General features: G+C 50.2%; 2 protein-coding genes across 2 annotated transcripts in view; one reads left to right on the top strand and one right to left on the bottom strand.

Moving 5' to 3' along the window:
- Positions 1-14,572, top strand: part of LOC108163604 (neural cell adhesion molecule 1) — an 89,840-nt gene that overhangs the window by 60,937 nt on the left and 14,331 nt on the right. Inside the window, exons 10-12 of the mRNA XM_017298993.2 lie at positions 9,861-9,991; positions 11,137-11,296; positions 14,029-14,131. Coding sequence (XP_017154482.1) covers positions 9,861-9,991; positions 11,137-11,296; positions 14,029-14,131 — 394 coding nt within the window. The remainder of the gene's footprint in view (positions 1-9,860; positions 9,992-11,136; positions 11,297-14,028; positions 14,132-14,572) is intronic.
- LOC108163603 (protein strawberry notch) lies at positions 1,402-8,168 on the bottom strand. Its single transcript, XM_017298992.2, has 4 exons — positions 7,839-8,168; positions 3,386-7,771; positions 2,142-3,318; positions 1,402-2,076 (listed from the first exon to the last, which is right to left on the bottom strand). The coding sequence occupies exons 1-4, from the start codon at positions 8,011-8,013 to the stop codon at positions 1,518-1,520; spliced, it is 6,297 nt and encodes a 2,098-aa protein (XP_017154481.1). The 5' UTR covers positions 8,014-8,168; the 3' UTR covers positions 1,402-1,517.

Here is a 14,572-nt window from a genome sequence, read left to right as displayed (position 1 = left end):
TTATTTAATATATTATATTATATTAAATATATTAAATAATTAAATAGTTCTACAAATACGAACGGCGTTCTTCTAGGGTTCAACAAAAATATTTAAAATTTCTTGCCGAAAATACTATAAAATACGGGTACCTAATGGATATGTCTAAAAATCGGTTAGTGTCTGTTCTTTTCCTTGACCGATTTTATTCTACGACTAAAGGAATATTTTTTAAAATAATTTCTATAATTTATATGTAAAATTCATGTATTTTTCTATAATTTATATTCAAAAATTAATGAGCTTTGGACTTTAAGGATATGCCTACTGATATCCATCTTCCTCTTAAGGTTTCTTACCCTTCAAATATTTGTAAGAACTCATCTTTGATGACTTCTTACTGATATATCCTTCTCTCTTTCTGATATGTCTTTAGATTCTGTCAAAATTCCCATTCTCCAAAAATGTTGGCCATAATTTCTTTGAGGCCATTTTCACTGTCCTGCAGTTGACTTTAATTTAAACGAATAAACGAATGTGGATGCTGCAGAATGTGATATCTGCATCACGCGTGAGTTGTTATGCCACCAAAACAAGAACAACAGCAACGGAACGTTCTGGCTCCTTAGGCACGACATTTGGACAAGGCTAACTTGGCAATACTTTATATATATACACACTCGTACGATACAGGACAGGATACGATGCGTACACTCGTAATCGTACTGCTATTTCTACAAAGACTCCCCTTTCTACAGAGAAGTCCTTTCCACAGTGACTCCCTGCCTCCACCCTCTATTTCCACAGTGACTCCTACTCTTAGTCCCCCTAAAACAGCCATTGTATAATGTTGTTTATATCTCCTATGTGAGTGTGCGTTTTAAAATTTATAATGTTGCCCAGAGAACAAAAAGAGAGAGAGGGCGAGAGAGGGATAGAGGGTACTCTCGTACGAGTAGTCCTTTGCTCCTTAGTTGGTCTCCTGGCAATGGAAACAAGACAAAAACATGCAATGCAATCACAGACGCTGTAGAGATTCCCATTCGCCTCCCCCCCGCACCACTCCCTGTGAGTGCAGACCCCATACATATGACATTCTTAGGGGGGATCCCAGACACACTGCCTCTGCAAAGTGTCCTTTGTTGCTCCGTTGTTTATGGCTCCTGCTCCTGCTGCTGTTGCGCGTGCCTGGCATTTCCAAAAAAAGCGAAAGCTACCGCCGCGATATATTTATTCCCAGTGAATGCCACAATTTGAGTTGATATTTTTAAAGTGGCCAGCAGCAGCATCACACGGAGAATGGCAATTGAGTTGGCCAAATAGACAACAGCAAGGACAAGGGATTACTGCGCTCTCTTCCATTTGAATGGTTCTTAAGGGAGGAAGAATGGGGTGCCAGAAGAGGAGTAGGAGCTTATGTACTTCAGAGACCGCCGTCTCTTAGCCTCGATTGGTGTTTTATTTGACCTTCAAATATTTATACAGAAATGGTACTCATTCATAGTCATTCATAGAGGTCTACGGCTCTCTTTCCTTTCTTAATTAGTCGAAACAGTGGAGTCCGATGACAGATCCGCGACCAGTTCATTGTAGACACATGGCGGCACCACTGTGCCCACAATCTTCTTGTTGACATCCGTCTTGACGCGTATGATCTGTATCCTGCGGCCGTTCCGCTCAATGATCTTCTCGATGCGGCCCCAAATGGGGAGCATCAGGCCGGACAGCACGTGGTAGGTGCGCACCCGCAGACCCAGCTCGCAGCTGGTCGGATTGGGGCAGGGTCGGCTCCAGAAGCTGTGCGAGCACTTCGTCAGGCACGTGTCGTACTGGTGCTGCCAGTACATCTGTGCCTCCTCCGGGGGCACCTTCACGTAGCGCTGGGTAATCGAGGTGAGATTCTCGGTCTTCACTTGGGGTCCGGTGTTGGGGCGGAACAGCTGCAGAAACACGGGACTCGGGGTGGACTCTTTGCGTGTGTTCACCAGGCAGTTAACCATTTGGCCATTGAGGCACAGGACGGCGTTGTTCTTGTTGCGTCTCTTCTGCTTGAGGATGTAGAATCCTTCGTGCGGGTCCTTGGCCTCCCTGCGGAATCTGCAAGGTAGAACAAGGATCAGTCGTATTGGATTCAAGCAATCGCATAGGACCCTCGCACTCACTTGGCTAGCGCCTGCTCGAACGACATGCCCCGCTCCACCTTCACCGTATGGAGTTCCGTGGCCGCCGTCCCTGTGGCATGTTGCCTCGTGAATCGCATCAGCTTCAAGGACGTCACACTCGCCCCATGGGCGTCCAGGTCGAGTATCCCCAGATCGAAGCGGCCCGTGCGCTTCATCTGCGTAATCAGCGAATACATGTTCCCCAAAAAGAACTTGAAGATGGCGTTCTGTATCTCTACGCGACAGCCGAGAATGCGATTGAGAAACTTTGCGATGTTGTTGCAGTCCTTCTCCACGCTGAAGATCTTCCGGTTGTTCTCCTTCCGCATTGAGAGCAGCCCCACGCCTGCCAGGGCCGTGGCACAGTCGTCGTGGAAGTCGCCCTCGTAGGATTCGGGTATGTGCTTCAAGGTCAACAGCCGCTCACCCGCCATCTGCTGCATCACATGCTCCAGCGTGTTCCGGCCGATGGCGTTGTCGATGTTGAACTGTGAGAGATCCCGGGCATCGGTGGCCCGGCGATCGCCCTGGGTCAGGGCGCCCAGGCTCTCCAAGCGCTTGGCCACGGTGGAGGCGAAGCGTCGCTCCCCCGCCAGATTCGTGATGACGAACACATATTCCGGGGAGTTGACCTGGTTGGAGCGATGGGTGCGTCCGAACTGCTGGATGGCTCGGTCGGCGCTCCACGGCAGCTCCAGGGTGATGTGCAGGCGTCGACGCTGATTCAACACCCGCTTGTCGCTCTGCAGGGAGATGCCGCTGGAGGCGGCCTCCGAGATGATGGCCACGTACTTCTCGCCCTCCATGAAGCGCTGCTTCTCCCTGTAGTTGACGAGATCCATGGAGGTATCCTCCTCCACCCGCGACTCGTAGCGGAAGGCAGTGCGCGACTCGCAGATGACACGACCCCGGCGACCCGTCATTTCGGCCACTTTGCTCGTGCCGCCCAGCTTCGAGATGAGCTTGTCCAGGGTGTTGGGTGGCAGGTGGCGGCCCAGCTCCTCGATCTTCTCCAGCAGCTGTTCCTTCATCAGGATGCAGCGTGTGACGTCGCGCTCGGTGATTTTCGGCTGCTGCGGCACGTCCTTTGGGACCTCATTGACATCCAGGTGCTTGGCGAACAGCATGTTCTCGTGCAAATGCTGCAGGATGCGATCCTGTATGCTCAACCTTTCCACTAAACAGATGCAGAAAGATACAAGATGGATAGATAGATACAGTCTCGAAGATATATTTCACCTTACCCTTGTCGGTCTTTTTGGGTCTGCCACGTCGCTTGCCTCCCGCCTTCACGTTGGCCTCCTCTGGGAGCGGGGGCCAGCACTCCTGGAGGCTCTCCATGTCGCTGTCCTCGGACCCCCCGTCCGAGTCCTCCATCCAGTCGATGTGCGTGGGCCTGGGCTTCTTGGGACGCGGCGGCTGGGAGCGCATCTCCGGGACGAACTCCCCCGTGGCGACCAGCTCGATGAAGGCCTCCCGCTTGGGCGCGGGAAAGTGTTTCTCGACAAACGACTGGATGATCATCTTCGAGGTGGACACAAAGGACGTCAGCTTGCCGTTGTTCCGCTCCAGATGCTCCAGTGTCCGCGTCTCCCCCGTCGACTGGAGGCCAATGACCACCGCCTTGCCGTGGCGTGTGGCATGGCGGGTCATCTTGACGACCATGTCCACCTTGGAGGCGATGCACATGTTGCGGAAGAAGCGCTGGTGGGCGCACCAGAACTGGCACGTGATCATCTTCTGCACCCGACTGTCGACGTTCATCAGCTGGCAGGCCTTCGTGAACTTCTTGCCGATTTCCGCCCAGAGCTCGGCCGCCTGGTTGTAGATCTTCGTGAAGGACGGCTGCATGTTGACCTCCTGGATGCGGAAGGTCACATCTTTGAAGCTCAGCTGGCGGGCGATGTAGGTGCCGCGCAGCTTCATGTCCATGGCCACCAGCTCCATGGCCCCAATGCCCCGCTTCTCCACGGCGTACACGAAGTCCACCAGCTCCGGATAGGCAGTGCCGGGACCCCACAGCCCCAGCCGGGTCATGTAGGCCATATTCTTGGGCTCACTGGCGCCCGTCGCCGAGGCGTAGATGACCCGAGCGAGGGGCAGCCGCTGCTGCAGCTCCAGCACCGTGGCGCCCGTCTTCGTCGACTTGCCCCCATTCCCCGTCGTCAGATTCTTGGCCTTGTGGCACTCGTCGAACACGATGACGCCCTGGTAATTGTGGCCCAGCCACTGGATCAGCTGCCGGAGACGCGCCTGGTAACTGGAGTTGGCCGTCATCGACTCCCCGATCAGAGCCGTGTACGTGCAGAAGATGACGCCCTTGCGGAACCGTCCATTCTCCTCGGAGTCGATGCGGTGGTACTTGAGCTTGTTCAGGGCCCTCACCTTGATCCTGGAGCCCGCACCGATGTCCTGCAGATCCCGTTCCGCATCGAACTTGAGGTCATTCGAGACGGAGATCCACAGGGCACGCTTGCGACCCTTCAGATAGTTGTTGTAGATGATGCCCGCGATGGCCCGGCCCTTGCCGACGCCGGCGCCATCGCCCAGCAGGAAGCCCGCCCGCTCGCCGCTCGGCAGGATCCGCTCATGGGCCTGGCACGCATAGAAGACGGCCTCCAGCTGCAGGGCGCTCAGGCTGCCGGAGGTCTGGAAGTGTGGCGGCAGCGACAGGTCATAGGTGATGTCCGGCAGCTCCACCGACGAGAGGGTGGCCGTCTCCACGACGGCATCGGGATGGGCCACGCCGTGCTTGAGCTTCGTGGGCCAGTACTCGGCGAAGGTCTCGGCCACACCGATCTCCTCGTAGTCCACCTCCTCGTCCTCGACGGCATGGTCGGGGCCCATGGCACCGCGAAGGCCGACGGGTCCGCTAACGGGTCCGTGCAGGGTCGTATACGAGTTGGGGGCCTGCAGGATCTGTTGCACTTTGTTCGTTGTGATCGGCTCCAGCTGCGGCAGGCCGCCGGTGAAGCAACCTGCCACCACATTCGGTGGCAGCCTCTTCACCTGTGTGATCAAGCCATCGGGTCCCGTCACAAAGGACACGTGTATGTCCTCGCCATGGTCACCCTTTATGACGGTTATCATCGGTCTCTGCTGCCCGTTGAACGTCCCCTGTGCCTGACACAGGGCTGGCGGCATGCTCAGGGATTGTCCTCTTGATATGTGCTGCGGATTGGCTGCCGGTATGGCTGCAGGGGTAAACGTGGGCGGTATCTGTGGTATGTGGATCGTTGCCCCATTCTCCTGCTGCATTTTGATGCCAGAGCTCGAGATCTGCGCAGCCTTTGGCATAACACCCGGAGTATTTGCTGGTGGCACTCGGGTAATGGGGGTTCTGATGGGTACCTGGCCAGAGTTCAGGTTGAGAGAGGGTTTCTGCACAGCCATGGGCTGTTTTTGCACAGCCATGGGCTGTTTTTGCACAGCCATGGGTTGTTTTTGCACAGCCATGGGCTGTTTTTGCACAGCCATGGGTTGATTTTGCACAGCCATGGGTTGTTTTTGCACAGCCATGGGTTGTTTTTGCACAGCCATGGGTGGTTTTTGCACAGCTACGAGCTGTCCGCCTGGTTTCAGAGGAACCGTGGATGCTGCCACATTGTTCTTCTGAGTTTTGGAGACACATTTCGCCATTGGAATCCGATTTTGTGCTGGTCCCACACGAATAACGGCCTTTGGTACAGTCGGATGGGGCGTTTTCCCATTATCTATTGGATTTACGGGTGCTGTAGGCCCTCTCTGGTATGATTTTGGTCTACTCATCGATTTGTCCGGTGGTATTACAGGGGCAACCGGGAGTACCTGGGGTATTTGGATCTGTGCCCCATTTTCAAGCTGAATTTTGATGCCAGAGGCGCAGTTCTGAATCGGGGTTTTTGCTGGTTTCAGACGAGTTACAGGGGGTGTGATGGGTGCCTGGAGAGTTCTTCCACGCTCAATCTGCTTTTCGACAGGTTTGGGGATAGCCATGGGTTGTTTTTGGGATTGTGCTGCTGGTTTCATGGGCAAAGTAGGCGCTGACATATTAGTAATCTGGTTTTTAGAGACAGAGCTCCCGGTCTGAATCGGAATCGCATTGTCTGCTGGTCTCTCGTGAGTTTTTGGTATCTTTACGAGGCCAGAGTCGGAGCTTTGATTGCTTAAGACTGTGGTGTTGCAGCTCTGAAAGGGTTTTTGAACAGTTATAGGATTGGCCACACGTTTAATAGGAGCTTTCGTGGAGGATAGATCAAGCTCTCTTTCCAGCCAAGAGCTCCAGCTGTCAGAGGGTTTCTTCATAGTGATGGCCTGAACTGTTTCACAGCTCCTATCGGAATATGGTTTATCAGCTGGTCTCACACGGGTAGTGGGCTTTGGTACAGATAAAGGGGGTGGTGGACCAGTATCTTGCTGATTAGCTTTTCTCAAAGGGATACGATTGTCTGCTGGTCTCACCCAAGTTGTCGGCATTGGTAGGAGCTCCGGTGGATTATTCCTGCTGGGACGAGCTTGTGTCATATTGATTGGATTTTCAGCTCTTGGGGTATCCATAGGATTGGTTATTGGTGGTTCTACATTATTGAAATCTATTTTGAAGTTAGACTTCCAGCTGGCCGGAGTGTCACGTGCAACAGCCGGAGCCATGGTGCTATGTGGCGGTGCTCCATGCTGCAGATGGTTTCCGTAGTCCCAGCCTTGATAGCCTGCTGGTGGCTTGAATGAAGGAACTTCTGGAACGCCACGAAAGTAATGATCGGAGGAGCATGAAGACAAGGGTTGCCTGGGAGTATTGCGGAATGTCTGATGTAGATCGGAGGAATAGTTCCAGCTCTGAACTACTGTTGGCTCGAACATATTCGATTCAGTTTCCCATGGTTGATTGAATGCCTGTGTCATCGGTGGGGCGCTTGCTGGATTGCAAGGGCGCGAGGACAGATAGTCCCAGCTCTGCTTGATCGGTTGCATCGGTGGAACGTGGTCAAAGTTCGGTGTGGAAGGACACAAAGAGTCAAGTAAATCGTGTAATGATTGATTTTGACCGCTGTTGTGGTTGTTGTTGGGTTGCATGGCATCGAATTGTGTTTGAAAATGGGCGTCCGGCATCTCACCTTGGGTTTGCATCGTGGGAGACGGTGGCACTAGATTCGCATCGCAGCCCGATGCAGGGTCCTCGAACTCTGCACAAATTGAGTCGCAAATATCCGATACTGTTTCCGGTAGTGATTCCTCGATGCGTTGCTCCGATAAACGGGAGAATGTTTGCTCGATTGGTTCCAAAACTGGTTCAGCGATTGGTTCCACAGCTGGAACTAATTCTCTGTCAAAGGGTGCTTTCGATGTCTCCATTTTAGACCCTAGAAAATCACCGCATGGGTAAAGTCGACTCGGTTTCTGCTGCGCAGTGTTCTGCTCTTCAATCGGGTTTGGGGGCTTTGCTTGGGTCTCAAGAGGCTGCTGCCTCTTCGGCATAGGAGGTGGCTCTCTGCGACCTGGCTGGTACATGGAGTTAGCTTCCTCCTCGGCCAAGCGAAGGAAGGCCAGTCGTCTGATCGAAGCGTTCGTCTTCTCCTTTTTCACGCGTTGCTTTCTCTCTCGCTTCCGCTTGGGAGCTACGCCGACTTTCAGTGGCATTTTGGTACCGTTCCCTACAAAATCATAAACTCGGAATTACTTTACGGCACGGAACTGTACGTCACGGCCAGAAAAACTCACAACAAAAATTACTACTGGAGAAGTTGAAGAGCTCCACAAAATTTTTGTTTACGCTTTGTATTTTTTCTTCTGTTATTCTCGTTATTATTTTTGGAGATACGAATCGGAGCAAAACCAGGCACTGACTGAGGCTCGAATTTGGTTTTCGTTCGGCAGAAACTTTGAGGAATTTCATGGCCTGTTATATTGAAAATGTTGGAAAGCGTCAAAAAATGTTCAAAGAAGTGTTCGAAAAGGTGCAGAGAATTGAGCAACGAATTCCTTTCCAAAACTTCAAAGAGCTGAGTATATATCCAATCCATCGAATCGACAAATGAATAAATTATGCATTCAAAATGCTTCACAAATTATAATTTATGAAGATATTCCTCCGACATTTAAAGACCAGGGCGGCTGTGTTCAATATTTGCAGAACTGTGAAGTGCCCCGCGGGTGCAGCATAAATTGTGAGCAACGGAGGAACCGTTGAGTTCTTCCGCCATCGATCGATGGGGGGCGTGGGTAGAGCTACAACGGGAAGGGGAACCGGAACGGAAAACGGCAGCCGTAACGGTAAATGATAATCACAAAAATGGCCGGCAACATGTGTGCGGAAATACGCGACGCGACTTTTTCAGCGAAAAGAGTTTTCCGTAGCCCTTCGGGCACTTTGCCTGATTGGCAGACGCAGACGCCGCCGCCCGACGACCGACGACCGGCTCCAAAGAGCCAAAGAAGACGACGGCGAATGGAGGACCAAAGGCGAGCCCAAAACTTTTCCGGGCCATTCTAAAGTTTTCCAGTAGCGGAGAGGAGAGAGCGGAAGGAAAGGCAACTTTTTGGCTTGGGGTTTGGCCCTCGTTGTTGCCTAACTCTTGACTGTCGGCGTTTGGTTTTGGCCGCCAATAACTCAACAATATTAAGGTTGGCACGTGCGCCGCCCTGTCCCCATCCTCGTCCTCGTTCTCGTTCTCGCCCTCGTCCTGTTTCTGTTCCCGTGCCTTTGGCTTTGGCGGGGTTCTCGGGTCTGGGGTTTTCGGTCTCCGGGCCTCTGGATCCTTTCTGCTGTTGCTTTCTGTTTGTCGCAAAGTTTGTGGCTCGTTAAGCAAATTCAAACGACTTAAGCGGCAACACATGTTGGCAAACAGCGGTCGAAGCCGCAGCCGAAGCCCCAGTCCCAGCCTCAGCCTCAGCCTCAGTTTGAGGATGCGACGGCGATGACGATGGCGATGGCGATGTCGCCATAACTCTTGGCTGATGTTGCACTTTGTCCCTGTTATTGCTCTAAATCGCTCATATTTGCAAAAACTATTAAATCAGCTTGCTCACAACACTCTCTGGCTCTATCTCTATGCGCGCTGACAAGACAGTTTTGTACTTGGAAGATTTATACGGATAGAGTCCTGCGAATAATTGGGGGGTAGCTGTGGGAATTTTAAACAATAATTTCCATCGCCAAAAGACAAATAAATGCTCTAAAAAACCCACCCTATTAGTGTTGGAAAATGTCAAATGAAATCATAGAATATGGATTCCTAAAGAAATTGACGAAAAACGTTAAAAAATACCTTAAAAAATACCCCAATTTGCGTGGGATAATTTCAAACCAATACGAATTAAATATAGAATATAGAATCATGAAGAATTTGAAGAAAATGCAGTTTAATACCCTAAAAAATACCACAATTAGTGTTGGGAAATATCAATACCAAATAATATAGAATATAATTTAAATGCTAAGTTATTCCATCTTTAAATAATGCAAGAAAAAAGTAATAATACCATAAAAACCGCCCCAATTAGTGTTGGAAATTTGCAAACCTCTTAAGAATAATTTTCCAACTTTATCAAATTGGCGAAAAAGTAGATATTTGTGGTTCCAAATGCATAAGAAATCTATTTTAAAATGCTTCCTACGATAATTGAAAGAGTCTCCCGGCCTAGATATATTTTCCCCATTGATTTCCCTTCCAGAAAATCCCCCAGAACTTGTCAATTAAAAGTTAATTTATCTTTTCTTCCTCTCTCTGTCTCTCTTTGCAGATCCACCTTTGGTCACACTACGCCTGGGCTCAACACTGACACCGGATGATATCAAGGAAGGCGACGATGTTTACTTCGAGTGTCACGTACAATCGAATCCTCAATGGCGGAAACTGCTGTGGTTGCATAATGTAGGTCGTCGCATCAACTCTCAGCCCAGAAGTGCAGCCAGTTCCGAAAACCAGGACCAGGACCAGGCACCAGAGCCTGGGACCTGGGACCTATCCAAAGTCAACCCAAACGAGTCTGGTGGCTGGTGCCTGGTTCTCGTTCTGGTGGCCCGGCTGTCTGCTCGACTGGCTTCTTCCATTCATTTTCTGTTTAAGTGTCAATAACATGGCAAGTTGCGTATGCGTTGAGGTGGCGGTGCTGCTCGGGGAGTCGCCACCGCCGATGTCATGATGCATTGAGCCGCCTCATCGCTGGCTGGTGCTCCTGCTGCTACGGCTACAGCGTTTGCTCATTTCAATTCACGCCAGATCCACTGGGGCAGGGTCATGTGTGTGTGTGTGTGCTCTCGACTCCCCTTGGAAAGGGGATAGGGGCGGGGGTAGGTGCAGGGGTACTGCGGGTACTGCGGGTACTCTCTCCATTTTGGGGTGGAAATAGTTTTGGGATTTGTGGCATTGATTTTGCCGTCGCTCAACTGCAGTCCGCAATCGCTTGGCAATCACTCAGATCCAATCCCCCAATCCGCAGCGTCTCCACCCCCCACCCCCCTTCCATTTGCCTTTCGGAAGCGCTTAACGGATTTTGGCAAATTGAAATTTGAACTTGAGTGATTCTCGGAATAGATTATATTTGTGATCCGTTACTGTATTATTTTTATTTCATGTGTGCGATGCAGGACGCAGGATGAGTGCATACAAGTTATATTTACAGATTAAGGGATACGAGTGTTTAAATGGTGGTTATTACTGGGAAAAAGCTATGTCTTTGGTCGTAACTTTGGCAAAGATGGAAGGTATGGAAGGATGGGAGGAGGAAGGTTTTGGTAGAGTAGCTATAGGTTTTAAGCATCAATACGCAATAAGGATAGGGGTTCAGATGGGATTCTTATGGATAGATAGGATAATGAATAATGAACTTAATGCCAAATAGGGATTGCTTGGGATTCATTCAGATACATGAGGATACACAGAATTGAACAGATAGCCCTCCAAAGATAATACTTTGGCCATTTTGTTAAGGACTTATCAATTTATGAATAACATTATGTACCCTTTGTATATTTCGCCAATTAATTCTTATAAACTTCTTGTTCACCCTCCTTTAGGGCATTCATCTGGAGCACAATACCACCGCTCGGGTGATACGCTCCAATCAGAGCCTGGTCCTGCAGAAGATCACCAAGCATTACGCCGGGAATTATGCGTGCAGTGCCATCAACGACGAGGGCGAAACGGTCAGCAATCAGCTGCCGTTGCGTGTGAAATGTGAGTAGCCCTAAACCGACTGCCGGTCCCCCCAGTAGAGTCCTCGCCAGAGAGGCGGCTGTTTAAACATAGACTCTTGCCTGGCCCTGGACACTGCCTGCTCCACTGTGATGCTGCTGCTGCTGCTGCAGTGATGCATCAGCGATTTTAAGCATAAATTTGCCAAGCGGCGGCACTTTGTTTGAATGCATCATCTATCTACCAAATGTCTCTCTTCCTCCCTCCCTCTCCCCCTCTTGTTGTGTCTACACTGTGCGTTCGTCTGTTTTCTTATCATAAAGTCAGGGGCTGCAGACGTCGCAGTTGTCATTCCTCGCCCCTACCCCGCTCCACCACCCATGCTAACCCCTGGCTGCCCCTGTCCGCTCCACGACTCATTTGATGTATTGCAATTTTCCCCAGTTTTTTTCTTTTTTTGCATTTTGTGCTTTTATAATACACTGAAAAAAAAAGGGTATTACGGCTAGGACTTAAATATTTTTACCAAAAACATTGAAAAAGCCAAGATGGGGCTTTCCATTCGAAAAAGTGGTCCTAAGGTCTGTTTTGGGTGAAAAGCTAATCCAATCCAAAATCGGTTTACTATATTCCACCATCGAAAAAGAAGTGTATCTGTGAGAGTATCTCCATCTTCGGGGTACCCAAGCCTTTTCCATTCTTATTTCTTTCTTCTGTTGTATATTTTTTTGCGCTCCGTCCGTTTTCATTTTACAACTCAACCCGGAGAAAGGGAACGGGGGACGGGCAACGGAGAGGCAGAGACTTGACGCAGTTGCAAGTCAAGGCTGTGAAAATATTTTTCATTCCGCTTTTTGCATAAATACAACATTTTGCCACTGCCTCCTCGACTCACTCGCGCTTCTTCACTTTTCATATGCTTGCCACATGCGCTGTACTTTGGCCATATTTCATCGCAGCACCAGCGCCAGATCCAGACTCTAGCTCCGAGATACAGATACAGGACTCTAGCTGCAGCTGCAGCTGCAAAGGCCACTGCAGTGTGCGGCTCCAAGCGGAATTATGCTTCAATTTAACAGCCCGCGAAATGTTTGCTGCCAGCCAGCCTTCCTAGGAAGGAGACGGGTCCAGCCCTGCCAGCTGTGCGCTTGAATTTAAGCAATTTGACAGACGCCTCGACTGATGAGGATGTGGATGATGATGATCGCACTGGTAATGAGCTGTGGGCCACGGTACGAGCAGTGGCTTAGCAACTCCGGCAACTGCTGCATCTCCGGCTGCTCCTCTCCAGGCCCTCGTACTGCTATCTGCCGCTGAGCGATACACATGTATCCCACACACTCTGCCCTGCCCTGCCCTGCTCCGCCCTGTTCTGCTGCTGCTCCTCTCGTGGCGCTGCAGCCATTTTGAGCCATACAAATTGCTGCTCCAACTCAAGTACGAGCATGCCACACACTCCACTCCACGCCACTCCACTCCACGACAGGGCGCATTGCTGCGGGCCATAAATTAAATGAAGTGTGCGCCACAGCCACAGCGGCGGCTGCTTCTACCACTTTCTTCAGCCTTCGTTCGGTGCTGCACATGGGGCACATGCCAAAACTATTCAAAATGGGGAGATCCCACTCGTATATATAATTATGCAAGTGATTTTCTGTTTGAATTCTGATTGAAGATATAATTCCCTTCTTCGACTGTGGCTTACAATAATCGGAATTCCCCTGTGATTCCTTGCCTCCCACTTGTTGCAGCTCATCCATATTCCCAGGGGGGGAGTTCCTTTTGTGAATGTCATTGAACTTATTCCATTTTCCTCAGTTTCCTAATTTTCCGGCCATGTAGGTCAGTTCTGGCCACCCCCTGCCCGCTTTTGGCCACTCAAGTGTTGCTTAATTAGCAAAGCGCCCGCCTACCGCCTACCGCCCCAAAACAAAAACATAATACGAGCCACATCCTTCAGCAAGATGTCAGGATTGGGCGTAATTTTCTGGCTAATTAATTACGCCTTCTCTCCAAGCCCCACACCGCCCTTTTTTTTTGCTTTTTGTGTAAATTTTTGAAGATAAACAATTCATCAGAAATTCAAGTTCCCTTTCAAAAATGCCACCCGCAACCCCTCCCCCCCCCCCCCCGCCCCCCGCAACGACGACGACGACGACAGAAAATTACGCATACGCCACGTGTGCCGTCAGCTAATAATCCTTTAACATTTATGGAACGGAACGGAACAGAACGAAACGGAACGCCTTATTTACCTGGAAGTACTAAATCATGTTGCCACATTAATTAATTTCCCGTGAACAAGAACGAGGCACTTTCCACACGACAGCCTTCCCATTGGCTTTTTCCACTCTCCCCCCCTCTCTCTCTCCCGTTTCCCTACGGACTGAAGGACTGACAGACTGACTGACTGTCTGACTGATGAAAAGGCGTCGTCGTGCTCTGTCGTCCCCTCTGACTAAATCACTTTTGTGCGTGTGTGTGTGTGTGGGCGGCGTTGTGCACACACACCCAAAGCACTTTCCAACGATTTTCACAACATTTTAATGCCCTTCAGCCGCACGGGAAGGATATGATTACAGGGCACATCATTAGCCATTCAGAAAGCGGGGCGGGAACCCCTCAACAGGTGGCGGGAAACGGGGCACCGATAATCAGAAATATTTGCACCCAAAGTCGAGAGAGAGGAGAAATCTTAGCTATGGAGATCTCTGCCTTATATATTATGTACATATATATCATTATCTTATGCTCCTATCCTGTTCCCATTACAGACACTCCGATATGCAAGCACTCGGACCGTGTGATATTAATTGGCGCCTCCAAGGATGAGACTGTGGAGGTTATATGCGAGATTCAGGCCGATCCACCGCCGCGGTAAGTTCCAAATGGGCATCCCCTTTATCCCCCCCTGCCCGGTGCTTCCCCTGCCACCACCCTACCATTCGATTTGGCTTCTGTTGTAGGCAATTGCTTCCGGTTTCCTGTTTGCAAAATTGACAAATGATTGTAATTTTGTGTGTGCGGAAAATGCTGTGTTTAAACGAGGAAATGTGAGAAAATGTAACAATATTTTTTTGCTGCTGCCGCTGCACAAAATTCTTTGTGAGTTTTGTTTTTCTTGTTTTTTCTTTTGCTTTCCTTTTCACACGGACCTTAAATTGTTGATTTTAATTCATTTTAAATGTGCAACTGGCTTTTCCGGAGGTTGATGCTCCCCCCATACCGCTCCAGCTTCTGGTGCTCCCCGCTGCTCCACGCTGCTGTTGCTGGAGATTTAGCCGGTCAGCGGGAGTGTGGCCCACTTTAATGTTTTTT

This window comes from Drosophila miranda, chromosome 4, assembly GCF_003369915.1.
Source record: "Drosophila miranda strain MSH22 chromosome 4, D.miranda_PacBio2.1, whole genome shotgun sequence".
In the NCBI taxonomy this organism is placed as follows: Eukaryota; Metazoa; Arthropoda; class Insecta; order Diptera; family Drosophilidae; genus Drosophila; species Drosophila miranda.
The sequence above is the reverse complement of the archived record's forward strand: the minus strand, read 5'-3'. Positions and strand labels throughout refer to the sequence as shown.

Excerpts from the sequence above, each read along its gene's own strand:
- LOC108163603 (XM_017298992.2), bottom strand. The coding sequence starts at position 8,013 with ATGAAATTCCTCAAAGTTTCTGCCGAACGAAAACCAAATTCGAGCCTC. Across the intron at positions 3,319-3,385 it reads ACCCAAAAAGACCGACAAGG|TGGAAAGGTTGAGCATACAG; the intron begins GTAAGGTGAAAT and ends GCATCTGTTTAG. Across the intron at positions 2,077-2,141 it reads TTCGAGCAGGCGCTAGCCAA|ATTCCGCAGGGAGGCCAAGG; the intron begins GTGAGTGCGAGG and ends TCTACCTTGCAG.